The 27,759-nt window shown below is 36.0% G+C and overlaps 1 protein-coding gene across 5 annotated transcripts in view; it reads right to left on the bottom strand.

Moving 5' to 3' along the window:
* The window catches only part of UNC13C (unc-13 homolog C), a 244,707-nt gene that overhangs the window by 199,574 nt on the left and 17,374 nt on the right, over positions 1 to 27,759 (bottom strand). For all 5 annotated transcript variants that reach the window (XM_075160101.1, XM_075160104.1, XM_075160102.1 and 2 more), the window contains one exon: positions 5,834 to 5,900. In XM_075160101.1, the coding sequence (XP_075016202.1) occupies positions 5,834 to 5,900 (67 nt within the window). The remainder of the gene's footprint in view (positions 1 to 5,833; positions 5,901 to 27,759) is intronic.

The raw sequence follows: 27,759 nt of genomic DNA, 5'->3' as shown, positions 1-27,759 counted from the left end.
TATTATTAACACTTCATGAAAAGGGAATACCTGTTTATTCCCACTTCAAGATGCACTTGCATACAAAATATTACTTGGAGTGCAGGGTCAAAAAATTGTTCAACTGAAAGATTGATTTTAAAAAATTTGCAATTTCTTTGGGCCTATTGAAATCTTTTAAAGGGAAGCTTTGCATTAATCTCATAACTCCATGGCTCCTAAACAAAGAATGATTTCTGCTTACCCAGTCCTAAATTCCCATTGCTGTCACTGTGTAATATCCGCTTTAGTATTAGTTTATCAAGCTTTGTTTCTGAATAAGACACTAAATCAATAGTGTTGACAGAACTAAGCTACTGATAACTTCTCTGTTAGCAAGCATTTTCATACTGAGCATCACCACTGCATCCGTCATACAGTTAACCACCAATCATAAAGAACAGCATAAGAACAACCCACAGTTAATATTTAATTCTATATCATCCTTTTTCTTAATATTGGAACACACACCAATATTTTCTGATTTAATGGCATAAACTGTGACATACAGATGTGCTATGCTCATTTTGCAAACTAAGAAATAAGGCATGTAGGGAAGATTTGCCTAGGTAAATGTATGTCACTATCACTGTTCATCTCCAGGTTATAAGACCAGTCAATATAGTGCCAATATTTCGCCATCTTTTGTTTCCAATACTCACTATTATCACTAAACACAGTTGTGGAATGATACAAGGGGTAACTTGCATGAGTAGCCTCCTGCTTAATGTTAGCCTTAGGAATCAATTACTATGCTCTGTATTTTATAAAAAGCATAACCATTTCAGAGAGGTGACAATTATTTATTCAAGTGATTATATTTCAGCAGCAAAACCGTCTCTACTACATAGAGGATTAGTAGCTGAAGGTATAATAAAATTGACATACACAACTGGGGTGAGAGGGAGGAAAGGGGAAAATCCACTTGATTGTACTCAAGGCTGACACTGAGTTAAAAGAAAAAACCCCTCTAAATGCATCTTTTCATAATTATTGCCAGTACTTCATAGCGCTCATTTCAAATATGTTAGAGAACCAAGGCAAACAAACAAAACCCCAACTGCTCACTGTTCCTAGCAATACAGTGAACATGAAACTGAAAAACAGATACTAGGACTGGATTATTGTAAAAGAATTCTGGTTTGGACTTTTGTTTTTAATCGATAAGCAGAGCAGCAATTAAAGGACCCTATATAGTCCTTCATTGTCTTTTTAAAAGCTGTTAAACTCCTGACGTGCAGTTTTCCCTCAAATGCTTAACTCCTCTACCCTCCCAAATATGGGAAGGATTTCCCTAATACTTTTATCTTAGCAGTGCTATATCCTGTATGATTGCAAGAAGGCAATTGCTATTTCAAACAGACACTCAGGTAATTTATTATATAAAAAGATACATTCTCCAAAACAACAGTTTGGCACTTTTCCTACCTGGTCAATGTTTCAATAAATATTCATTGGCTACAATGCCTCTGGTGAACCACTGGATGTCATCTCATATTTGATCACAACTGCCTAATTCAATTTCTTATTTCCATAGGTTAGCATTAAAAGCATACATTCCATTCTTACTGGAACTTAAGCCACCTGTATATTTTCTTGTGCAGTAAGAATTCATGTTTGTTTCACCTGTGAGGAAATATCTGAAGCAATAGCACTCCACTTCTCCTTTATGGGCAGGTATTTTGTAGTTGTCTATTTTAAAGACCGTGCACCTGAGAAATCTCCCCCCACACGCTCATCTCTGTTCCAAGCTAAATCCATTTCCCTAAACCTCCAAGAATAGTTAAAAAACCCAAAAAATTATTGTTACTCCTCTGTTGTTAAAGGCCTCCAGTGATGGATACCCTACCTACAATGCCTAAAAACCTTCCTCATGGAAGCTTACTAAAGGTCATTATTTTTTTCCGGTCCCTTATTGATAGGGACAGTTCCCTTCTTGTGGAAGCAGGATCTTACAGTATAAATACCTACATACAGAGATTACTTTCTGTGGAAAATTACTTATTTTGCTTTATCTGTTTGCTTGCTTTCATTATGAGGCTCTGTGAATATCATATCTTCTGTAAAATACATCAGGATTGTTTAGTTTTCTGATCCTCTTGTGCTGTATGTTCTTTTTGTCGATGGCCCTTTTTTAGCCACAAAAATACTTGGAAGTGTAAAGCTTATTTCGATTAGACATTGGCAGAGATTCATCCTTCATGCCTCTCAGATTTTCTGAGCAAAGAATGGCATTTAATATCACACCAATTGTACTAAATCAATGATGGGATGATACCAGTGTACTGTTTCTGAAAACCAGTTTATCTTCAGGAAGAAAAGACAAAGCCAAAAGACCAAGGTAACCCACAACCTAAGCCACTGAAGCATAAAGGACTAAAGATATAAGAGTATTTCAGGCAAAATAACTTTATCAGGAGAAAAATCTTATTCAAATTAATTTGTAGGTAAAAAAAAAAAAAGGAAAAGAAATTCTTTATGTTTAAACAAACTACAAATCTGATGTAACAAGTGATCAGATCATACATTTCATTTTGTTTTATGCAAGATCTCGTAACGTGTGCATAGGCCCAGGAAGATCAAAAGCTTAGTTGAATAAAATGCTAGCATGTAACTTTACATTATATACATATCTACTTTTCACTAAAAAAGGCCATTTATTAAGAATAGGTTTAGAACCGAGTTCTGACTAATCTTCAGCATTAGGCACGTGCTTGGTGCAGGCATCATGTAAGAACACAAGCTACCCAATTGAGAATACAAAAGCTGTCCATTTCCCCTTATTACCATTTTCATTACCATGGACAAATCCTAATATAATGTTCAGTTATATAGCATTAGAATGATTTAAATACTTTTTAGATTAAGGTTTCCTTCCTTTTGATATATACATCTCTCTCTGCAAGACAACTCAGCCCTTCAAGAGCTGTGTTTTCATAGTCTCCAATGACCCAGGTTTTTACTAAATGTAGAATTAGAAGCACGTGAAGACCAAAGTTTAAACACACAGATTACAATGAAACACTAACTCAAGATTTAAATGACACTGAATATTCATAGAAATTTTCCACTTCTTTTCAAAAAGAGTTCCACATGAAGTATTTGCTTACTTCTCCCATCCACCTGATCTTCAAATTCTTTAAAGACTTACAATAACTTTGTCACCATCTTCCAGCCCCAGCCCGAGCCTGATCCTAGATTAACTGCTGAGCAATCTGTCCTTATTTCAGTGCAGTGAGATATTTTGGCTACTTTGTTACAGAAAACAATTCAATGGCACAGTGACAACCCAAGATTCCAGCTCATGCATATTAACTTGTTTACTTAACTGCTTTTAACCGCCGATCTCAAAATTACTTTGAAGAATGGTAGTGGGAAGAAACACAATATTAACATTCCTTTATTCAAACACTTCTTTTAACATCTGAACAAAATGCAGCTGATTCATCAAATCATAAAGTTACTGACTACATTACATTAGTTATTTGGTTTTAAACTCAGAAATAAATTTATCCCACTAACCAGGCAATTAGACAAGCACTGAAAGGTTCACAGAAGAAATTCTGAAAAAGCATCTTAAAACTACTTAATCTCTGTCTACAAGACAAAACTGGATTCTTTGGCATATCCAAGTGTTGTGTTTGATGTCAGTTAGACCAGGATTTGTCCGGCCTGCCTCCTCTAGTGAGCTAATATTTGGCATAAAAAAAAAAAAAAGATGAAAGCAGTGACAGAGTAGGATGCAGAAACTGAGATTATGTGAATCAGAAAAGCACTCTTCCCATGAGACCCCAGTATAAACAGATTTTTTTTTTTCCCCCACTGTTTTCACACAGGCTTTCACACAAAGCCAATAGAATTCAGTAAAAAAGAGATAGGAATTTGTCCCCAAAAAAGCAGGCAAAAAATAGCTCAAAAGAAACTGATGAAGGTCTGCTTGGATGGGTTCGCCTAGTATTTGCCACCAAACAGGTTTGGCTTTGCCATAAAAGCATAGAAGTGGCATTGTACAGCACGCTATCTGAGAATAAGCAGTATTTCTAAAAGGCCTACACACAAATGAAACAGAAGATAAGTCCATGACTTTTCAATTTTCTGGTAGGTCACTGTACACACGAAAGACATAACTTTTGTGTTTCTCAGAAGTTATCAGCAGTATTTTTGCAGTACAGTCAAGGCTGGAGGGCAACCGATGGAATTCTTTTTCTGTATTTTTACTTTCTAATTCAGGACACAACTCCCCCCTATAAGCTAGTTTTCTCCTGTATAACACACTGTGTCAGTAGTGAGCAGGAGCAGTTTTTAATGCACAAAATATTTACTAGACCTTGGGGAGTTAAGATCCAAAGTCTCACACAACTTATCTCAAGTTTCTTTCCAAACACCAATCTGCAAGAGCTGTGTGAAATAATTTCTACTCAAACACTGTATAGTTGAGACAGCTGCTTTATAAGCATTGCTTCAAAAGGGCTTGGTCGCTTTAAAAGAATTGAGGTATTTAAAAGGAATTACAGAAAAGCAAAAAACCCCAAGAAAACACACAAAAACACCCAACACCACACCTAAAAAAGCCCATTCAGTCAATGACAACAGATAATGATACATTGTTGCTTTTAACACCTTTTTTTTCCCCCAGAAACATAGAATATTTTTAATATTTTTTTTTTTTAATTAAATACAGGCATTGCCTCATGAAGAGCTCTGGGGGTTCTTCTCTAGTGTACGTTCTCTTGGATGGCTGGTTACCTCAGCTTAGGCACATGACTTCTTCCTGCTCTGACCAGTGATATTCACCTGGTCTCTTTTCGTTTTCAAGGGAAAGAAAAAATGTTTACTTAAGGCAGTGATGCCAAACTTAAAGCAAATTGGATTCAGTTCCTAGTAGGTGTACAACCTCCCTGCCACATACAGCCCTTTCAGAGAGACTGAGGATACCTACTGAGACTGCAAGGGTGGGGAGATCAACTTCGTTCTATGGAGAGTTATACCTGCACTGCAAGAAGATCCACGTAGAGGGACTGCACAGCTGTGCTCGCCTGCGCACACCAAACATTACCAGCAGCCAAAGTTGAACAGTTTAATGCAAAGAAATGGGATTTTAAGAGTTGGATTATTAGTTCCTTTCCTTTATCCAGAAGTGGCACACAACTGACATGACAGATAGTACTACTGAGCAACCTGGGCAAAAACTGATGTCTGAATTCCCAACCGTTCATGTGAGTCAATGGTTTGTACAGTTTAGGAGCAACCGTGCGAAAAAAAATACTTGGTACTATTACTGACCGCATAAACAGAGCAAGTAATCATAATAATTTCCTTTAATTATCACATCTAATAAAAAATTGCCTGTTTAGTCAGTAGTATCACCAGTAGAACTTACAAGACTTTTCTAGGAAAAAATATTAAAACAATGATCTTAAAACCATTTTTATTAAATATTATTGAAGTACTGAGGTTTCTCAATATCAAACATTATTCAGAAATAAATGTCTGAAGTTATGGTTTCTGGATTAATATGCAACACAGATAAGATGGCAAACTACAATCATTTCATGCGTCTAAAGAAAGTTTCAGAATCTCACCCTCTTTCTGTTTCAGCAGAAAAAAAATCCTCAGATGAGGCAACCACACAGGTTTAAGAACCAACAGAAGGAATTGTCTCTACTACCAGAAACTCAGCAGTGACATCCTCAGATCCTGCTGTAACTGAATAGCAGTTTACATGAACTAGAAACCTTATACTAAATTCTCCCTTCACCTGAGAAAATTCTTTAAATTACAGTAATACATCAATAATTTTAAGAGCAGCTCTTACCTTCTGAATAGCCCTGGCCCATCTTGCTTTTGCAAAATTACTTCCATCAGCTTGATCTTTATTTCTCCTGCAGAAAGGAGGGGGGGAAGGTACTCAGAACAGCAAAGTATGAAAAAAAAATTAAAGAACTCTGATAAGTCTATGGACAACTGGATCAAAATCAGCTAGAACCATCATCCATTTCCTCTGTATTTCCTCTGTATATAGTATCCTCTATATACTAGAAAACATTAGCTTTGTGGAAGTTATTCTTAATATAAAGTTATGAAAACTCATGCTGGTAATTAGCATAAGGGTAACTTTACACTTAGCAGGAAAAGAGCTGATCCAAAGTCACACACTCTCATCCTCCTACTCAATATGCTAAGCTGTTCAGTAAGTACTGTTTCAGTGAGTGGATTCACAAGTGGCTTTGCTTTGTCAATATTAAATCCAAACAAGCTATGGAAAACAATGGAGGAAAACACTTGATTATGATCTATTTAGCCCTCAACATGGAAAATTTATTTTATTCATATCTGATGAATGACATGACACCATGAGCTAGATCAATATTTGTTGCGGGGGATGACCAGGTTAAAGACAATGATCTAATGTATTTTTCCATTATTTACATTTATTTTCAACTCCAGCCAACTTTTTCCAAAAGGCAAATAAAAGTAACAATCTAAGAAAACCTGACGTTCCTATTTCAAACAGTTTTGTTTCTCTCCTAGGATTTGAATGTTAAAATCAAATATAACAAGTTGAAATTTTTTTCTTAAGTTTTGATAATTAATATTTTGTCTTATTTTCATTACAATTGACGATAAGGATAGAGAAACACATTTTTCTCCCATCTCTTCCCCATTCATTTCTAACTACCCTGCCACACTCTACTTGGGCTGTTAGTTGATAAAATAAACCAGAATGTTTACAGTGAAGAGTCCCCAGACCTGATGGTGATTTGACTGTAAAGTTAGAACACAGCATACATATAGTTTATTCAGCATACAGGGAAAAATAAGCAGGAACTAGACAGTAACTACAGCAAAACACGTGGCAGTATCTCCATATGCTGATCTTCTCTGCTGTAACAAAATATTAAACTGCAGTTCTAAAACAATTCCCATCTATCCAGGCATTCTGAAGCAATTAAGATATGTTCAAGCAGAGAAGACTGGTCACAGTATCCCCTTTGGATTGCAGAGGGTTTCATTAATTCTATGAAAAGACATGATCCCTGCCCCTTATATTATCAACAGGGTATAAAAGAGCATTGGTAAAGGAATATATTTCCCGATTATAGCGGTTCATAAATCAGGATTACAAGGTCTTTGACATCAAATGGCAGGAAGAGGGAAGAAAAAAACAAACCAACAACAAAAACAAACCACCAAAAAAAAGGAAACCTTCCCCAGTAAAGGCATATCCTTGTGAGACACAGAGCTAGCACCATCACCAAGTCTTTGCAAACTGCAGTAATGGAGTTACTGAGAAGACATCCTGGAACCATTTATATCTCTCAAGGCCTGGAATAAAGCTCTACAAAGGAAGAAGAAAAAAAAAAAAACAACCCCCAAAGAAGCCCAACAAAAACCAAAACAACACCCCCCCCCCATGAAAAAGCCACCACAACAAAAACTTACATTTGATCAAATAAGCATCATTGAAAGAACTCTAACAAATCTTTGAAATAAGAATCTGTTATGCAATCGGTTACCCCCACACAGAAGTTGTACGGCTACTCAGGCCAATCATAATGAAGTTTCATTATTCAGCTATTTCACCACACCTGTGAAGAATGTTGATTGAAGCTGAAAAATGTTAATTCAGTTCATGGCTGTTAAGCACAGGTTAAAATAATTAGTATAGACTATACCAGTCTTGCAAGAATCTAAGTAATTCAAAAGATACTGCCTGGTACAATAACAGTTAAGTAGCAAAAGTATACAGTAAAATTCTACAGCTACAATCTACAGAGGACAATAGCGGCCTGCCTACTAAGTAAAGTTGCAGTGTATTTATGTTATACTTCAGTGATATCTCTAGGTCCACACATTACTACTTAATTATCTTGGACTTTTGGAATAGTGCTCTTTTATTTGAGGAGAAAAATGTTCTCTCTGATATGCATAGCTGAGTGCACATGATGCAAACGAAGTATGAAGAGGCTTGTCGTCCCCTGCCCTCACCTCCGAGGCTGCATGTTTGCAAGTTCAGCCTTTTTCCTTTTCACATCTATTCAATTTTTTTATTGTAAGGTAAATCAACCAAGTGATACCAGTAATCAGTCCATCCCATCCTGCAGCTGTTAACTAGACTGGAAATACTAGGTAATAATTAACCTTAGGAATTATTAGGGTAATTAACCTCAAGGTCAGATGGACAGTTGGTTGTCAGTGTTGATTCAGAAAGAACAGAGAAAAACAGCTTTCTCTGCCTTAACTGAAAGTAAGTAGGGTCAAGAGTATTCTTATGTTTTGAGGCATAACATACACATGCAGACAAAAACATTTAATTGGTTTGGAACACTTTTAGAGAGTCATTCGTCTGTGATCAGACTGCTGAGCAGTGCAGACAAGTAAGGTAGTTCAATACACTTCTCCTTATTAGGATACACTTCTCTTTATGCCACATAAGAACTCAGCATAGACAGACACAGCAGGAGCAGCTTTGTACCTGTCCACTTCCTAATGACACAGTGATTGGTCCAGTTTCAACAACAAATGATTGTTAAATTTCTATTCAGATCTATTAAAACTAATTAGTTACCTGGCAGAAAACAGTTTCTCAATACTAAATAAAGCCTCCAGATGACACAGTTTACAGGAATTCTGAGTAGCAAAGACCACCAGATACTGCTGGGAATGATCTGTACTGCTAACTAAACTACGTACAAGGAACATATTTTGTTCCAGGCAAATACATTGCTATAATTTTTTGAAACAAAAAACATAAACAATAACAGCAGAGTAGGAGAACTTCACACAAGCATTAAGTCAAAAAATATGGGAATCATAGCTGATAATTACAAGAGCATTAATTCCCCGTGGTAGAACAACCAAAAAGCTTGGAAACAAACAAGACAAATGCCTTAAGTGCCTGAAAATCATACTGATTCACTGCTCCTACAGCATAATGCCCAACTGTTGTCTCTGAACCAATGCAGTTCACAAGAACAATGAGAAGGGGAAAACTAGAAGAGAAGCCTCATAATGAGAAATCCAGCAATATTCAGATATGATGAGTTCAGCAAGCAGCCTAAGTCAAAGTTTGGTGCACTGTGCATCAAACTTAGCAGACCTCCACATCTCCTAGCCATAAGGATAAAAATAACCAATCTTGTTGCAGTCAATTTACCAACAGAAGACAGTTATGTGCAAAGGAATGCACAGGCTAGATAAAATGAGGGCTGTTCAGTCTGATTTATGAAAAGCTAAGGATTTTTAATAGAAAACAAAAGTTACACCAACACTTTTATTTAATAGATGTTTTCCCTCTCAATTATGTTGCCATTAAATTTTGTCTAGTATTTCAGTGATGATTTGCATTTTCATGGCACTTCTTGTAAAATTAAATCTCACTACATACTTCATTGTAAAGCAGTAAATTATATAGCAGTTGCAGTGTAGCCACATACAGACAAATAATGACATTCTCTGAATGCTTTTTTGTTTGCAATAGGCAGTCCTCAACATCTGCATTGATTTCTAACTATGCATCATTGATGTTGATTTTGTCAGCTTTGAATATAACTGGAAGTAAACTATGGAAGAAAAATTGAAATAATTATGACGTATTATGATTTTTTTTTTTTAATCGGCACTCCCCACTAGGAACAGTCATGCTAGAACTAACATCTTGTGCTTAAATCAATCTCTAATGGACAGATCAAGCACAGTCATACTTGGGTAGTATACTACCACAAAACTAATTTTTTTTTGTTAGTTTTGCTTCCTTTAAATAACTTCTTGAAAAGCATCTGTTAATGGTCATTCTTGTAAGAACATGGGATAAGGATGTTGATAGTAGTTTCTAGTTTTATTCTGCATTCTTTTATAGTTCAGAAGGAGGATAAGAAAGAATAAGTAAAGATGAACAGCTTCTGTGTTCTTTAGAATACCAAAAAGAGTACTTTCAAGTACTACACTTCTAATGCTCTACCTTCTGAAACATGCACAATTTAATGTGCACTGGAAGTATATAAGTTCATAAGATACTTGAAGCTTTTGAGAGAGGATTTACACATCTGTTACTCATTTAGACTGCATCAGCACAAGTTCTTTGGGAATATCTGAGTGTTGGTGCAGTGAAGCACTAGATGCAGAAGTTGCTACCACAGCCTTGCACAACTGGCCAAAGTGACATAAGTAATATTACATACACCTGGGCTACAATAAACTTGTTCTTGTTATAGCACCTGCCAGGAGATTATCTGAAGCCGACTGCACTGAAATAGTTTCCAGTTGAAAACAAGGTGCTTTGCATCACTAGCTTTCAAGTCAACTCATGCACTTAGTAGAAGGGAACACTATTCTTATTGGAAAGCATATCTGGGATGTGGAACTATAAAAATGGTATCCCATTAAGGATTATTGTACTATAAAGCTATAATTCAATTTTAAATAATTTCCTGGGCCTCAATTATACAGTACAGATAAAAGAATCAGTATAACATTAAAAAGCAGTGCAATAAGTAGCAGTTTAGTAAAACACCAGGAATAACTGTAGGCAGTACATGTCCATCTTAGCTATAATGATGTTAACGGGAAGTGAATGACTTGATAAAATTGCAAGGACAATTAAGTGAGCTAGGTTTTCTACAGTTAGCTATATCACAGTAAGACTTACTTAGATTCATATAACTTAGCATTACCCAACTACCTCATATAGATACTTTTGTGTGTCTCAGTGACAACAGAAGGCAGACTTTACTCCAAGACACTGTTTTTTGTAGCATTAAATCCATAGCCCTATACAGGTTCCCATTTACAGATGCTCAAGTTGCACTTTAAAATTTAGTTTCCAAACACTGGAGCAGAGAACAAAACTTGCTTATAGGTCAGCAACCAGTTACTCATCTCTACAGTAAAATTTTAGTTTTAAATTTGACTATACTTTTTTCTTTTGCATTTGCTTTCTTATTGTCTACATAAGTTTCAGTAGCTATATTATCACCTTCAATCATATGTTTACATCAGTTATATTACTGCTGTTTTTCACTTTGAATAGTTTACAGTTCTAAGTTCTGGATGGTTTTTTGTCTGTTTGCTTTAAAACTAAAATTGTGAGGTCTTAGTTTCTTCAGGACAAGGTACTAAATTTTATCTTATCAGCTTGTATTTTGAGAGCAACATCTACAGTAATGAAATAACATTTTCTGATTTCTTTGAGATCACCTTGTGTACCTGCCTAAAACACATAGTACAACAATAACATCCATCTTCTAACAATTCAGATCCAAATTTTAGTAACACATGAAGAGAAACTAAAATACACTTACATATATGCTTAAGTTCCTAGAGTTTTTCTTCTCCCACTCTTTTTCAGGTTACTTACCTAATCATTAAGAACTTAAGTCTTATATAAGACCTACATCTTTTGACTCACCTCCAGAGAAAATGAAGTTTCAAGGTATGCATTTATCCCCACAGCAGAACTTATATTTTCTCCAAGTTTGAATATTTCCTCCACTTTTTCCCCAAGACTTTCATAGGCATAATTCACCTTGATATTGATCATACTTTCCTGAAGGAAGATGCTTATTCCTGCTTGCTTTTAGAAATACCCCTGAGACAAGTCCATTATCTGCACAACTGCTAAAGATAATCCATCAATAACTGCAGCCTGATTACCCCTCCTCTTCCTGGGCATAATTAACTATTTGTTGCAAAGAAAGTAGTTTCCTCTCCCCTAGTGTGTTTTTGCCCTTCAGACTATACATTTATGAGTTGTTGCTGTGTCTGTTAAAGCTGATTCAGGAAGTCACATCTTACTTTAATAATTATTTTCCAGTTAGGTTATTTTCATGTTCTGACTTACAATATGACCCAACAAACTTTTGTATCGTCACAGATAGAGAGATAGTAAACTATTCTGTGTAGCTGAGAATGGGTACTGGGAAAGGGATATAACTACTACTTAAACTTCTGTATTTGACAAAGTCACTAATTTGATACACTATGAATTTAGTGCATAAGTTGTGCTTGTCCTGAATTTTACTAATATAATTATAATTTAATTAATAACAATTATAATTTATTTAATTATAATTAATTATACATATGTTTCACTGCCTTCTTTTGAGTATTTGAGTAAGACCCATCATAGTAGCATTCCAACCTCTTGCACAGGCCTTGAGGCATCCTGTGACGTACCTATAGACACTAGACCTGAATTTAGTGCTCTAAGCATTTCAAAGGACTGTCTGATCTCTAGGTGAAATACAGGTTTTGTCATTGACATGAAAGGAGGCAAAGTCGCACTCTAATACAGCTTTAATTAATGGAGCTGGACAAATCACAAGAGCTCAAGATTAAGATAGTTTCCATATATGAACAGGACAGCAGCCAGAATAAAGGGTTAAACTAAAATGAAATCAGATATATTCTCTTTATGATCATAATCTGACAATAGAGGAATACGGAAGAACAAATTTTGAAAAATGTTCTAGAACTGAGGGATCCTGGATTATGAAGTTTGTTTTGTCATCTTTGGGTACTTTCTTTTTCTAATGCAAAATTAAGCAAAGGGGCATAAAGCAAGTTGTCATTCAAGACCTACTGTTAGACCCTCTGTGAAATAGCTTTATTTATACTACCATTTACATGTTGTGACAAACTAAACACTCTCTGGGCCACAACTCTACAGTATGATAGAGTAATTCTATTCCACTCTAACAGCAAAATGCTGAAAGACCTTTTTGTGAATCCTCAATAGTTAGAATTCCATCAGTACAGAAGCTAACATACACACATACACAAAAGGCAAGTTGTTTTATATAGAAACTTGAATTCATACTGAAGACAAATACTTGGACAGGGTTTACAGTGACAGCCAAAGCAATGGGACATTTTATTATACTTCTGAGACAATCACAAAATTATTTAGGAATAAACTTATCAAGTGCATAGATACCTACTTCTTTTAGGTCACTTCAAATGTTTAGACTTCAAAAGATGTAGATGCATTTTGAATTCAACATTGTGAGATTTTCTTGTTATTTGATGAACTATTTTTCTCAAACATTAATGTGCACCTTTCTCAAAAGGTTTGGTTTGCAAGACTGGGTGGCATCTTGTTTTCATTCTGCTGGAGGAACTTACTCAATTACATTAAACCTTATTCTGAAGAACCACTGCAACTGAAAGCCTGGTGCCAAAGAGTGTGAAAACAGAGATGTACAGTAATCCATGCCTAAAATATTTAAATTCCAATTCTTACCACACTCAAAGTTGTGAATTGGACAGACAGCTGTCATTCAGATCGGTCAAAACCGCAGCTTGTGATTTTGATCTTAGTATACTTAGTATCGTGCCAGTAAGTAATAGCTCATATTTTTCCCAACATTGCTATAGAACAGTAGCTTTGAAGACAAATTCTGTTTTTTTAAAGTGTGCCAAGACAGTAAATATACATCTTACAAAGTAACCTCCAAGCTTTTCTGATGGATACAAGGATTCTACAAGGCAGTCTTGCTACCTGAGAAATCCTCTCAAGATACATTATCTCTGCAGTACTGCAATAGCTGCACTCATTGTTTCCCAAGTGCAAGATATTTATCAGAACAAAAGAACATGTCATTAGGACAGAAACTGATTGACAAGACCAAAGGCTATCACAGAAGACAGGTGACACAAAGAAACACATGTTAACGTGAATATGACACTAGCAAGACACTATTCTGCTGTCCAGTGAAGTATGAGCTTCTATTCCATGTTGAATCTGTCAAAGTGTCACCTTGGACTGTTCCCAGAAAGAAAACAACGTCTAACTGACACTTATAGAAATTTTATGAATTACTCCAGATTTTGCCTGGGTTTGCCACAATGCAGCTATTTGTTAATCGCCTGTTTCTCACCTATTTCAATGCTGTATCATTAAAATCATGTTTTCTTCTAATATGTCCAACTCAAAAAATAATAATGTGGGTAGTTTTTTCCAAATGATTCTGGAAAGACATTTTTCTTTATTCAACTGAACTTAATCTTTCTTATACATTATCAAGTCTCTGTATTCATAACCAATGCCTAATCTTTCAAATTTTTTAAAAAATTCAAAATCAGTATTATAAAAGTCTTTGATTGTATATGCATGCAATAAACAAACAAGATAACTATGTGATCTTTAGAAGTAGGAGGGGCCTATACAGTGTGTTGCATCACACTTCCACATCTATATCTCTCCCTCCATGTCTAAATCAATCTTAGAAAAAATATCCACCAAGTTTACTTTCAGGTCAAAGACTGTGTGAAACTCTCACTATTTGTAAGAAAAGTTTCACAGAAGCTGTGACTATTGCCTGAACTTAGCCTCACACATGAAACTGTATCTGAGTATTATAAACTTATCTCATACCTCAAATAGATCCTCACATGGATTCAATCTGTCTCTACTTCTAAACTAAGTGAAGCATAGAAATACATAACTACTGATAATTCCATCATGTTGAATAGTTGTAAGATTTTTGGCTTATGATTTTAGCTAATGAAAGGATGTAATAGTAGGATATAATGATAACTATGTAATGGTTAAGAAAAAGAAGAACAATTTTTGGAGGAATCTGTTCTTCAGAAACTTTCAAATGGTTTAAGAACATGAAATGTCCTTGCCCTCCTCCTGCACCAGAATGTTGAATGCTTATGTGGTGTCTTACCATAATTGTTACCTGCTGTAGCAAAAAACAGGACAGGATTTGCGTTAGGGATCTAAAGCTGTTCCTATTTTCTCCTTCTATCCAGCTCGATTTGCAACAAGTAAGGAATAGGAATAACAGAAGAAGCTCTAGTGCTCTACATAAACTTCTTTAGCTTAAAACACTGGAAAATTTTATATCCAAGCATGTATACTTATCTGCTGTAAATTACATCTAATCTGCCCATATTTAAGTCATCTTTAAACAGACTCTTGCACTGCAAAAAACGGTTGGGTTTTAGTCCAAACTTAATCTGTACCTGTAGTGTCTGCACTTATGTGATCAGTGTTTTCTCTGACCTTCAGTAATTGCTGCACCATGAAGCAAAAAAGCTGCAAGCCATCTCTCCACATCATAGGCTTATATGGCTTTTCTAACCTTGAATCTTGATATCCAAGTCAGAAAGGAAAATGTTTCCAAGGGAGATGATTTTACTGTTTGGGACTACATTTGAGTCTACTGCATAGTAACTCATGGTAACTATGAGTTCAGGAGGACAATTTGTTCAGTGAATTTCTTTAGTTATACATCAATGATTGCTAGTCCATGGACAATATGCTAGAAAAGCCTGCACTGATAATCCACATCAATACTTGAAATTCCATTTGAAAAATCCATACAAATAGGTAGTCAATTAATGAAATGAGGAAAAAGAGTAATATGAATTTATAATAAGTAGCTTACTGCTTTCATTGTAAACCAATCAAAATTTAAGCTATGAGTTTGTAACCAAGCAATTGCTATGCAAATATAGTAAATTAATTCCAGTTAAGTTTACCCTACATGTGAATGTGTTGGTATCTTTCAGAGAAGCAGCTTAAAGATGAACTGTGGCACACCACTAGAAGCCTAATAAAACTTTTCATAAACATTTGCTCCTCTTCCCACGGGAGTCTCTTTTCTCCTCTGTTGTATCGTTCTTTCTGTAGAGTTCTTGTGCCTCTACCTGAAATTGCTGCATTTTGTTTTTTTGAGATCAAGTCATACAGACAAAGAGAATTTCCCTGCACAAGAACTGATACCCAACTTGACTATTTTAGCTTTTCTATAAATGAACAGCTTTTCTAGTAGTTTCAAGGGAATACTTGCATAGAGATTGAATATACAACTTTTACACACAGCTGTAAGTATTAATTAGATAAATTCTAGTTCCCAGAAGCGGACAAGGCTATTCACTTAAATAAATTACTGCTTATGTAAGTAAGGTCTAAGTAAAGTGTGTTAACCTTTATAGCATATAAACCTTTTGGGAATGAAAGATGAAATAACTGCATAACAGTAAAGTGTTAATACAGTTACATGAGAACAGAAACACCTAAGAAGGCATAGACCTTAATTAATCTAGGACAAAAAAATTCCAAAAACCTTTCCTATTCCATTCACACCTAAGGAATTAATCATGAATAATGTTATTACACAGAATCTCAGAGGAAGTCAGAATGATTTGTCATTTATTATGAAAGGTTGTCACCATAACAAACAATACAAACCCATGAATATTAACAATGAAGTCAATTAAAGCTCAATATCAGGTCATAATAGGATGCAAAACAATCACCAGAACACTTTGAATAACCACAAGCAAAACAGACACATGTGAAAAGATTTAAAGAAATGAAAATTATAACATCTGATTACTGGGAGGAGCGAAACAGTATGGACTGATAGGGATAAAAATTGGAAGAAAAGAACAGTAATCTCTGCCATGTGACAAAGATATTTACATTTTATTTTAATATATAACCTATTTTATAATTAGGTTTTGTAGGTTATTTTATACATACGACAGGATATCAAACTTGCCTGTATCTTTTGTGCCAGAACTAGACACTATACCTCTTGTCCTACTGGAAGTTTCTCCATGACTATCTCATTCCTAGATTGGAATACAAGGTCATATTCAAAAACAAGGAATGACCTCAAAAATGTGCATATTTAAAAACTGTGCTGTATTAAATCAATTATCCACAATACAAAACCTCATTTCTACAAGTTATTCGGAGCACCCCAAGCAGAGCTGCTGAAGTTTGTCAGATTAATTTCTTTTAATTCTGCAACAGAATGCCTGTCTTTACAGAGACATAACGTGGATATATAAGGCTCTATATTATTTTTTTTTATGAGAAATAATTTGGACAAGACTATTAAAATAAAAATTCAGTTTTATCAATTCCATTTATCATCAATAACTCAATAATTTAAAAAAATCCACAGCAGTAATTTTCAGTCAATATTTTCTGTCTCTCTGTCAGGGCCCTGAGTGTACCAATAGACTTCATCAGACCAGCCTCACCTGGGGCCTCCCCAGTCGATCCATGAGCCCCACAGCTCCACTGAAGTTCAGCCCTGGGCCTGAGGTTATGCTACAGGAGTGACAGTCTCTAGCTCCGTGCAGCTCTGCCTATGTACCCATTGATCTAGACCCTCACTCTTGGACTGATTTCCTGGCTTGAGCTTGACCCTGCTTCATTGTTATGGACCTGCCTGGTGATCATTGTGCTGTGTCTTACCCTGGTTGCCATCACTAGATCTGATCCTGACCTGTAAGAGTTGACTTATCAGTTTGACCTTGGCCCTGTTTCATCACCACAAACTTGTCTGGTCATCTGCACTATTGTTTGACTCTTGCTGCTATTCCCAGGCTTGCCTAGGGGTAGTGGGTTGGGGCACTGGCTGGTGAGGCTGTGCCCTGCTTGCTGTGTTATCGTGCCTGACTGCCCATCCCTGGGGGAGTGGCTGGCTGCACTGGCTCATCTTCAGTTACCTAAGGCCTTAATTCTGCATTCTGTATTTGTAAAAACTCAGCTGAGTATAAAGATGTTTGCTTTCAGAAGGGCCACAAAGATCAGATTCATAGCTGAATTTTACAGCAAACTTTTAAATAGATCCTACTGAAAACTTAATGATGTGAATGAAAGCATTCAACTTTAAAAACAAACAGACAAAAATAATCTACCAAAATCTACTTGGACTAATTCTAGAAAAGAAAATGTACATCAACATGTCATATCGGCTCACCATCATTTGTTCTAAACTGCAATTTACCTTGCCAATGTAAATCTGTTTTGTTCCCTACTACTCTTAACAGTTTTAGACATAATTCATTGTTTTTTCTGACAGAATTATCAATTCCCTACTAAATGTTCATTTTCTCAATTCTCTCAATGTCCTTTTTCTCAACCTCTTTCAAGTAAAATGTTTTCTCTACGTACTGCTAACTGCTAATTTATCTTCTTTTCCATGTTTTTTACTCAAAATTTTTTAACATACAAGAATAAAACTGGTAACAATTGTAAAGTTGACATAGTTATAAACATAAAGTAGAGGCATATAACAAAACCCAAAAAAAATCTTAAACTTCAAATTCACTATATTATGAGACTTAGTATTCTCCAGCTCTAATTGTAAACTTTGTCTATACTTTTCCTGCTGTGGAGAACTACTGCAACATTCTTTAAAATTCTTCAGAAGCATTTTTTTTTAAGTAGATTTTAAAAGAACTATTTTTAGTCCAATCAAGAGCAATAGTTCTGGGCCACGGAAGATCTGAAGGAAAAACACGTTTGAGAAAACTAAGAGGGTGGAACTGAACTCAGAAAGGGCAGCAGAGCAGCAAGGATCATCAATGAGCATGTTAGCTTGAGTGACAGATGAGAATTAAGCCTGGGGAACAATGGAATGAACTCTCAGCACTACAATGCTATTCAAAAGGGCTTAATTTTACATAAGACTGTAAGCCACTATTACAACAATTTTCTCTTATTGAAAAGATCTGCCTTACTATAATAAAATAAATTAATAACATCATTTATTTGCACTTTTAAATGACTGATCTATAAAACTAAGCCAAACATCACCCAAAGCAGAATACCTTCCTACCCATGCTGCTTTATATAAATCAAGTAGAAAACAGCTGCCCAAGCAGCTAAAAAGCTTAGAGGAATGCTCTTTAATATGTGAAAATAGTTCATATTCAGGGAAGTCACTCAGTTGGTGACACAGCCATTTTACCTTGCCTTTGGAACACAGAAGTATTACATGAGTTAAACTGTTATCTAGAGAAAAAATAAAACAGCTCTTTCAGAACAGGAAATCAAAGAAGAAATAGTTGCAGCAGCCACGTATCAAGATTGACATTCTCTTCTTTTGAACTATTTTGGACATCGGATGTTTCTTCTTATGTTTTTCTACTCTGAGGGTACTTTCATGTAGATGATGCTTTCAGAAAACGCACCAATGAGTGTCTAATACTACAATACTAGCTTAGAGAAAGAATGCAAGTTTAAAGTAGATGAGTTTCAGCAGAGATGTACAACAGCTTTTGCTAATATTAGGTCTTAACATAGCGGATTTTTTTTTAACTAAATGGCTAATTGTCCTTCATATACTTTTTCTATAGCTAAGGAAAAGTCAGGTTGCTTTACCTACCTTCCCATTAAAATAAATAAATAAATAAAGTTTATCAATGTTTTTTATTTACATTTAAAACAAAGACTATAAACCAGTAATTTGAGCTGTAGGAAATAACCATATATTAACCATATAACTCATATTAAGAAGTACACAGATCCCAAATAGAGATTCTATCACACTAGATACTATATAAATGAGAAAATAATGTTGGTTTCCATCTCAAAGACCTGTATATTGTGCTATTTATGCAAACTAGACGATATTATGAGAAACTCTTTCTCTTTTTATGTACTGTGAAGATTCACATACATCAGCTACAATTTCTGCATCCAGCCTCAGTCATTATCTTGAAAATAGATTTGATATAGCTCAAATAGTTATAATTATTTTATCTAGACTATTTTTCCTCATCAATAGAGGGTTTGAGGAGGAATAGGAGACTAAGTATTTAATATTTTTTTGAATCTGGTAGTTCTACCCTGATGGAATTACAGGGAAATTTCAAACAGCACCGGACACCTATGTTTAGCCAAACTGAATTCTACCCAACACCCTGCCTGAAAAGTGTTCCTTGGAGGCACATCCCCCCCCTCTCCCCCCCCCCAAAAAAAAAAAGAAAAAAAAAACAAAAACAAAACACCACAGACCCCAGTAAGTACAATATGTCTGAAAGTGCAGGACTGTGTTGACTGGAGCAGCTTAACCACTTAGAAAGAATATGCACTTGTATGAAACATCATACTATGAGATGTTCCTCAGAGCTTTCCAGAACAAATGAAGCTGCTGTCCCGGGAAGTAGTAATTCTCTTCTTCAAATGTGTGGAAAAGCATAGTATAGTTATGACAAAGTAAAGCACACGGATACAACTGGAGCTCTCTAAAACAATGGCACAGGGACTGCAATCATGTAACATGTGGCCTCATTTTAGAGAACAGAATAATAATTAAATGCAAAAAACCACTAATTACAATGTCAACTGCTTTTTATATTTTAAAAGTAATTTTCCAGTTCTGAAAGGCTGCGAACTGGTGGATGGGCATAGCCAAAAGTCTTACATGTGACCTACATTTTTTGTTAGCATGCCTTCTCCTTTTCTTTCTTTTGGACCTTATTTCTTTTTGGCAGTAAACATGAAAGGAAACAATAACACATCATGGAAGACGGGTTATGCTTAGCTATTCTGTAATATAACTTTGAGGAACAATCTGTCATTGAATGATCACAACAGAAAACAAACATATATAGACAAACATTATCTGCTTAAACAGCTGTGGCTACGTATTGGAAATACAGTTTTAGTTTCAGGAGTTCCTGACCTGTAGGCAAGAGGTGGAGGTGAAAATTTTCATGGTTTAGAAATAATTTTCTGCCTGCCTATCAATTTTTCTGTTATCTAGGCATGAATAATTAAACAGATTACTGGACAAATGGCTGTAAAGTGATCACTTCAAATGGATTTAGACCTTAGCAAATGTTTGCTTCTCTGTATTTAAAAACAGGGAAGATTAATTACATTTTTAGGAGGCCATTTAACTCTCAGGATGTTTCAAGCATTAAGAAACTTCTCAGACTGTCACATTTAAACTTTCAGTTTTCATCTGTTTGAAAAAAAAATCTGTATGTTGCTGTCATACCATATCAATTTAATGACTATTACATTGAAATCAACATTGCTAGCAGTTGCAGATCATGAAGTCCAATTTTAGTAATATATCTCCTCTTAACACTCAGCAGTTACCATCACCCAAAACATTAGATTGGAGGAAACACTGTCAAAGCCAAACACTTTAGAACCAAATACTCAAAACCAACTTTGCCCATAAAATGTATATAGATCTAGCATGGTTTTGCAGGCAGCATATCCCTCCTTCATTTCCTGTGTGAACACAATGATATATGATGACATCTACTTATATGGCCTATGTAGGTAGAAATAAATAAACCTGAAGAATGGATTTTTTTTTATGTAATCAAGTTTTTTTGTTTCCTTGTCCAATGATTGATTTATAGCTCTGCAGAGAAGACAAGTATCACAGGACATATCAATATTCTTTTTAAAAGAAAGATCCTTATCTGTGTTACTGTACTTCCTTAGGTTTGGGTTTTTTTGGGGGGTTGTTTGTTTGTTTTTTAAGATAAATATTTTGTTTAATTTTAATCAATTTTAAATTCTAATTTAAATTCTAATCAATTTTAAACCATTCAGTTTAGTTTCTGATTGACAGGCCCTTGCATAGTACTTTCTTTGTTTAGGTGATTAACTGTGGACCACAGCGTTACTATTTTCTAATTATTGTCATTAATATTGTCAATGTATTTGATTGTTATTTTTAAAATACAGCCAATATTTTTAATACAAGACTTTGAGGGTAACATTTTCAAAAGCTGAATGACTAAGTTCCTTTGAAAATCGAACATAAAAGCTTACCTTTTTGATGTGTATATTTTTCTTTAGTGTACTTTTTCAGCATAATTCTTCTTTTGTTTCAAACAGTAGTTGTTCGAAACAGTAATTTTACAAAACACTTTTTTATTCTGAGATCTAGATTAATAGATTGGTTTCAGCCGTGAAGACTATTTTCCATTTTAATTTTCCAGTTAAGTGAAATGTCTTCGGAAGAAATACTATAAACTTATTGAGAATACAAGCATTGATTGTACTATTTTAGTATTCATGTGTTTCAAGTTGCAAGTATATGAATTGCATGGATTAATTAATTTTTATGCTAATATAGCTTGACTGTAAATAGAACATATAGTTTTCATTTAAAGCTTTTTATCAACTTTAACATTTCGTGTAATCTTGTATGTACTTTATTCACTTATCTGCAGTTCTAATTCAAATTATTGTAGCTTAAGGCAATTATGTCACACCATACTGCTAATACAATAGATGTATAGGTTACTTAGTATGATTGTCCTGGTTTTGGCTGGAATAGAGTTAAATTTCTTCCTAGTGTTGTGTTTTGGATTTAGTATGAGAAGAATGTTGATAACGCACCGATGTTTTTAGTTGTTGCTAAGTTCCCTGTTAGACAAGGACATGCAGCTCAACAAAAAACAAAACAAAACAAAACAAAACAAGCATTGGGAGGGAGCACAGCCAGGACAGCTAGCCCAGTTGGCCAACGGGGTATTCCATACCATGTGACATCATGCTCAGTATATGAATGGTAGGCGTGATCCAGGAAGTAGCCATCGCTACTTGGTTATCGGTCAGCGCAGGTGGTGAGCGATTGCGTTGTGCGTCACTCATTTTGTATATTCTATCATTATCATTATTATTTTCCCTTTTCTGTTCTATTAAACTGTCTTTATCTCAACCCACAAGTTTTTCTCACCCTTACCCTTCCGATTCTCTCCCTGTCCCACTGAGGGTGGGGAGAGTGAGCGAGTGGTTGCATGGTATTTGGCTGCCTGCCAGGTTAAACCACAACAGTCCTTTTTTGGCGCCCAATGTGGGGCTCGAAGGGTTGAGATAACAACACATCTGACCCAAACGGGTTAAAACAAATTTGTTATAAACATTCATTATATCAGTTTAGTAGTCGCTGATCACCATGTTGGTTTATTTGCTCTCAGAGTTGTTGGATCTGTTCTGGGAGTTTTGGGATGTAGCACTTTACTGGCTGTATATACTGCTGATTATCAGTATTTATGTGGGGTTTATCATCTCTGGGAAATGGATTAAGGTTATCGCTTTGTTATACCGTGTGACACCGGTTTATGTTACGATAAAATTATTGATCAGGAGCCTGTATTCAGCACTGCCGTCATTCCTGTTCTCTGGGAGCTATCTTTTGGAAACTATTAATAATTACACTTTTTACCCCTTCTCCTCGGAGAGCCAATTTACAGGGGTAAATTGGCTTCACCTTCCTCTTTTCCTCCAAGCTGATTACAGTAGCTCTTGAGGATTTTGAATATCCTTGGGATGCTCAAACCAGCGTGTTCCTATTGCTATGTCTCCTGAATATGTTTCAGGCCTTGTTTAAGGTTAAACAACTATTTAAGAATACCATCCAGAGATCTGCCCCGAGGCTGGATAGTTATGAGTGGCAGGGTGTGTGGGATAGTATGGGCAAGTACCTAGGACAGTGGTCACCTCCAATGTTTTGGAGCTTCCCCCCTGAACAAGTGCAGAATCCTGAAAAACTAGTAAAATATTTGGAAAACATATGCTGTCACCCTGGCAATTCCAGAGAGACCCAGATTACTGCAACGTGCTGTGGCCTGGCCCATGCCTACCGAGCCCTGTTCAATACTATTCAGAACCCTCAAGGGGGAGAGAAGGTCTCCAGATCTGATGACAAAATGACGGGCACTGCGGCTACTCCAACCCCCGTGACGAGCACTGCGGCTAAACCAGAGGACCAACCCTTGCCAGTATCTGTAGCCCCTGTACAGAAGAAGAACTCTTGTAAGTGGAAGTCAAGTCGTTTAGAAAGGGATGATGGAAAAGCAGCAGGAGGGCAGGAGGAAGAGGAAGAACTCATAAATGAGATGGAATCCACTCGATCCCTATCCCTGAATGAGTTGCGAGATATGTGGAAAGATTTCAGCCGTCACCCAGGCGAGCTCCGATGCTGGGATAATGGGGCCAGTAGCCTGGAATTAGAGGGGAAGGAAGCCAAACAGCTGGGCTCCCTTGCTAGGGAAGGGGGCATTGACAAAGTGATTGGAAAAGGGACACAGGCCTTCAGCCTCTGGAGGCGACTGCTGTCAGGCGTGAAGGAAAGGTGTCCCTTCAAGGAAGATGTTATATATCGCCTAGGCAAATGGACCACTATGGAGAGAGGTATCCAGTACCTGAGAGAATTAGGCATGCTGGAGGTGGTTTATAGTGACCTGGACAATGACCAAACGCCCAAAGATCTAGATGAAGTCCAGTGCACATGACCCATGTGGAGGAAGTTGGTACGGAGCGCACCAGCATCATATGCCAGTTTGTTGGCAGTACTGTGCTGGAAAGAGGAAGAAGCATCAACAGTAGATGACGTGGTTAGCAGACTCCAGTTAGGAGATACACAAGAAGAACACATGAAAGGTATGATTTTACTGAAGAGTATAATTCAAGTACTTATATGCATATTTTTCCTGAAGAAGCAGCATATATTTATATGAAGTACTCATTCATTATGTCCTTCTCCATCATTTATATATTTTTAAATTATAAGGCACTTTGTTTTCGGTCATTCTGGTGTAAAATCTGTAAATTTCTGGCTATTCTGGATATACAACAACATATTTGTACCTGAACGGTACCAATGAGATTAACCATGAAATCCTTATTCTTGCAAATAGTAGCATTCAGCACTGGATACTAATAATGCATACAGAATGAACAAATTGATTTATCATAGGATTACTATACAAAACTGGAATGAAGTATATACTAAAATACTTGATTGGTGATTTTTTTAAAATTGCAGTAATTTGTTCATTAATAACATTCATTGGAGCAAAACTCAGATTTTTTTTTTTTAACAGCATTTTCCCCTTCTCTCTCTCTCTTTTTTTTTTTTTTTTTAAAGACTTTGGGAGAAAATATATTGCTCTAATAAGCAGTCACTTAATCATTTACCACATCCTTCAAATTCTGATTTAGTTAATTTATGATTTATGGAAAAAGTTAATCAGCTACACTTAATTAGCTATCAGTCTACATCTAGAGTCAACTGCCATAAACACCATTTATGTATATAACCAAAGAATTGACAAATAAATATCAGTGTGAAGAACAGATTAATGAAGAAATTTTGTACACATTAACGCTTAAATATTTACAGGACAGTTAAATTTGGTGTTTAATACATTCAAAACAAATAGTCTAATCTACTTCCCTAACTTCTCAGATTTTTCTTATGTATTTTATAGTACTAATGCAGTTATATTGATTAAATACACATCACTATCTTTAATTAAGCTTTAAAATTACCATCATCTTTCTGCTCATTATCTTTGAAAATACCTATTACTAGATGAAAAAACTTTCAATTTAAAAATATTATCTTGTAATTCAGTGGTGACCCTCAATTCAGTAACACAAAAGTTCATTTAAATTCAATAACATTATCTGGGACAAAGAGGCAAAGGAAAGAATTCCATAGTAGGTTAGGTTAATTTCTTTTGGTTTAGCTTAACCTGCTCAGAGACTCAGATCTCTGTTGAAAAAGATACGTCAGCCCAGATGATATGTTAATGACTGGACATGTGCTTAGAAAAATATAGACAAATAGCTCTTGAATACTGATATTACTGACAGCTCTCACCCTAAGGAAGCACTTGTACTTCTCTGTAAATACCCTGCAAGAACTTGCTAGTAAATGTAAACAGGCCAAGGATCACAACAGCCAAAAAGATGCTATAGCACCTTGTATATACACAGATACTGGCTAACTGCATCCATGAGCTTAATGATCTTTTTGCAGACTCATCTATTTCCTAGTAATTTTGTGTTGAAGCTACATGCACTAGGACTCTGGGTTTTTTTACTGTACAAGAAAAGGTCATTTATGTGCATACACAACATGTTATTCCTGCAGAGAATACATAAACTTAATAACGCAATAGCTTTTATCACCTCTTCTCTTGTGTTTGAGCTATTTTTCTGGTACCACTGCTGTTACACATGGCTTAAACATGAGTCAAGTGCCTAACACTCCATCTATTCTTGCTGCATTTCTCAAGAGCCTGTTCTATCCCTCAAGACAACACACCTTTTTGAGTGTCAGCTGCTCACAGACTGTGCCTTTCCTGAGTTACTAGAGATAGAAGACATCATGTATGAAAAATAATACAGTCTGTGACAGTTGATATGAAAGCCAAAATTAACAGTAAAGAGAGACAGCTTTTTTTCCCCCAGTTTGCCTTTGCAAGCAGAAGGGAAGAGAAGTGATTATACCAAAACATAGAAAGCTCTCTCTGCTCAGAGACCACTGCTGAGTGATGTTCTTAGAGGCTGACTGGACTCCCTCCTGAGCATTCAACTCCACTCAACAGAAGGTGATGGCGGGGAAGTAATACAATTGTTGCCACTTCATTCCTTGCCCCTTCCACCCATTATGCATCATCATCTTCCACACTCAGGGAAGCAGAAAGACAGCAATTATCTTTCCCTTACCTTTTTTTCCCCACAGCATTGTTGCTTGTTCAAAGCAAATAGATTAAAAAAAAATTAATTCCCTTCTGGAAAACTTCCAGAAGTGTGGTAGCCTGCATAGGTAAATACATTAGCTTCAAAAATGGAATCAAATGCCTTTCCTGCTCTCCAGATGCAATCAATTAGTTACAACACCCAAATCATGTCAGGACTCGCTTCCCTTCCTGTCTTAAGCTTTCAGAAAGTCACTATCCAATAGCTGAACACCGTGTAGACACAAGCCCAAGGAGAACAGGACAGACACACAAAGCCTTACTGGTCAACACTGTCAATAGGTCCAATTTAATTTAAAAGAAGCACCATATATTGAATTGTGAAACACACTACCTTTAACCATCTATTGTTATTTAGTCACAAAACCCCATATCACATGAGACCTGTTGGATAGAAGCTTTTAAGCTTTTTTTTTATCTCCTCCCAAAAGGGGACATTTATTTCATTATACATTACCTTTTTGTTCAGACATTCTTTTGATCTTCTTGCCCTAACCAATAGCTGATGTTCCTCCACTCCAGCTTTCTTGGCACGGTCTTGGACCAGATTAAGCTGGTTATCTCACCAAAGCCTTATGTTTGGGTATCAAGACTGGTGATTAAGAGCAGCAGCTACACTGAACTGCTCTCTGGAGTTTCTCTCAGTCTCCCCTCCCATCCAGAGGAAGCAGAGCTAAGTTTAACCCCACCAGGCCAAATGTTCATCTCCATTAGCGTTTATGAATCTATTGTTTTCCATTGCAGGCTATCAAAGATGAGAAATATTGAATGACCAGAGAGTGCTCTGGTGAAAGATGTTTACTGTCATCTTTCACTCACCAGAATATCTAGTACCACACTGTTTATTCTCTACCTCAAAAAAGCAATAGCTAAACATGTCATTGCTCCAGTGTTTTAGAAAAACAACAAACAATTCATGTGGTTAGCTTCTAAATATGGGTGATAGCTCAGTTATGCCACTTAGATGAGAGGCAAGCACTCACCTTACAAGCACTCCTCTGTCTCCTTTAAATCTGCAGATCCACAATACAAAGCTGTTAGCAACAATTCTAACCTTTTCTTCCCAATAGCTGCCCCTTGTATCTGTATCTATTCAATGGCATACTAGAACAACTATTTGCACTAGCTGCTGCCAAATCTGTAAGATGATTCAGGTAGAAGATTTGCCTTCAAAATAACCAACCTTACAAAATTTTTCTTTTTTAAAATAGGAAGAGGACGAGGACAAAGATTTGTACCACCATACTAAAGAGGAAAGTGAACTCAGATCAGGGTCAAGCAATAGAAATTAAGGCAATTCTACTTTTGAACACACTGCATTGTAAAATCATGACCTAAGAACATACAGGGATAAGAGACGATACAGTGAAACCTGTCTCCACAGAAGCAACTATCCACCGGTGTAGGATCCATTCAGAAACCAAAACCACTTACGGAACTTGCAGCATACTGAAGAGTCCA

The sequence above is a fragment of the Calonectris borealis genome, chromosome 11, assembly GCF_964195595.1.
Source record: "Calonectris borealis chromosome 11, bCalBor7.hap1.2, whole genome shotgun sequence".
In the NCBI taxonomy this organism is placed as follows: domain Eukaryota; kingdom Metazoa; phylum Chordata; class Aves; order Procellariiformes; family Procellariidae; genus Calonectris; species Calonectris borealis.
The sequence above is the reverse complement of the archived record's forward strand: the minus strand, read 5'-3'. Positions and strand labels throughout refer to the sequence as shown.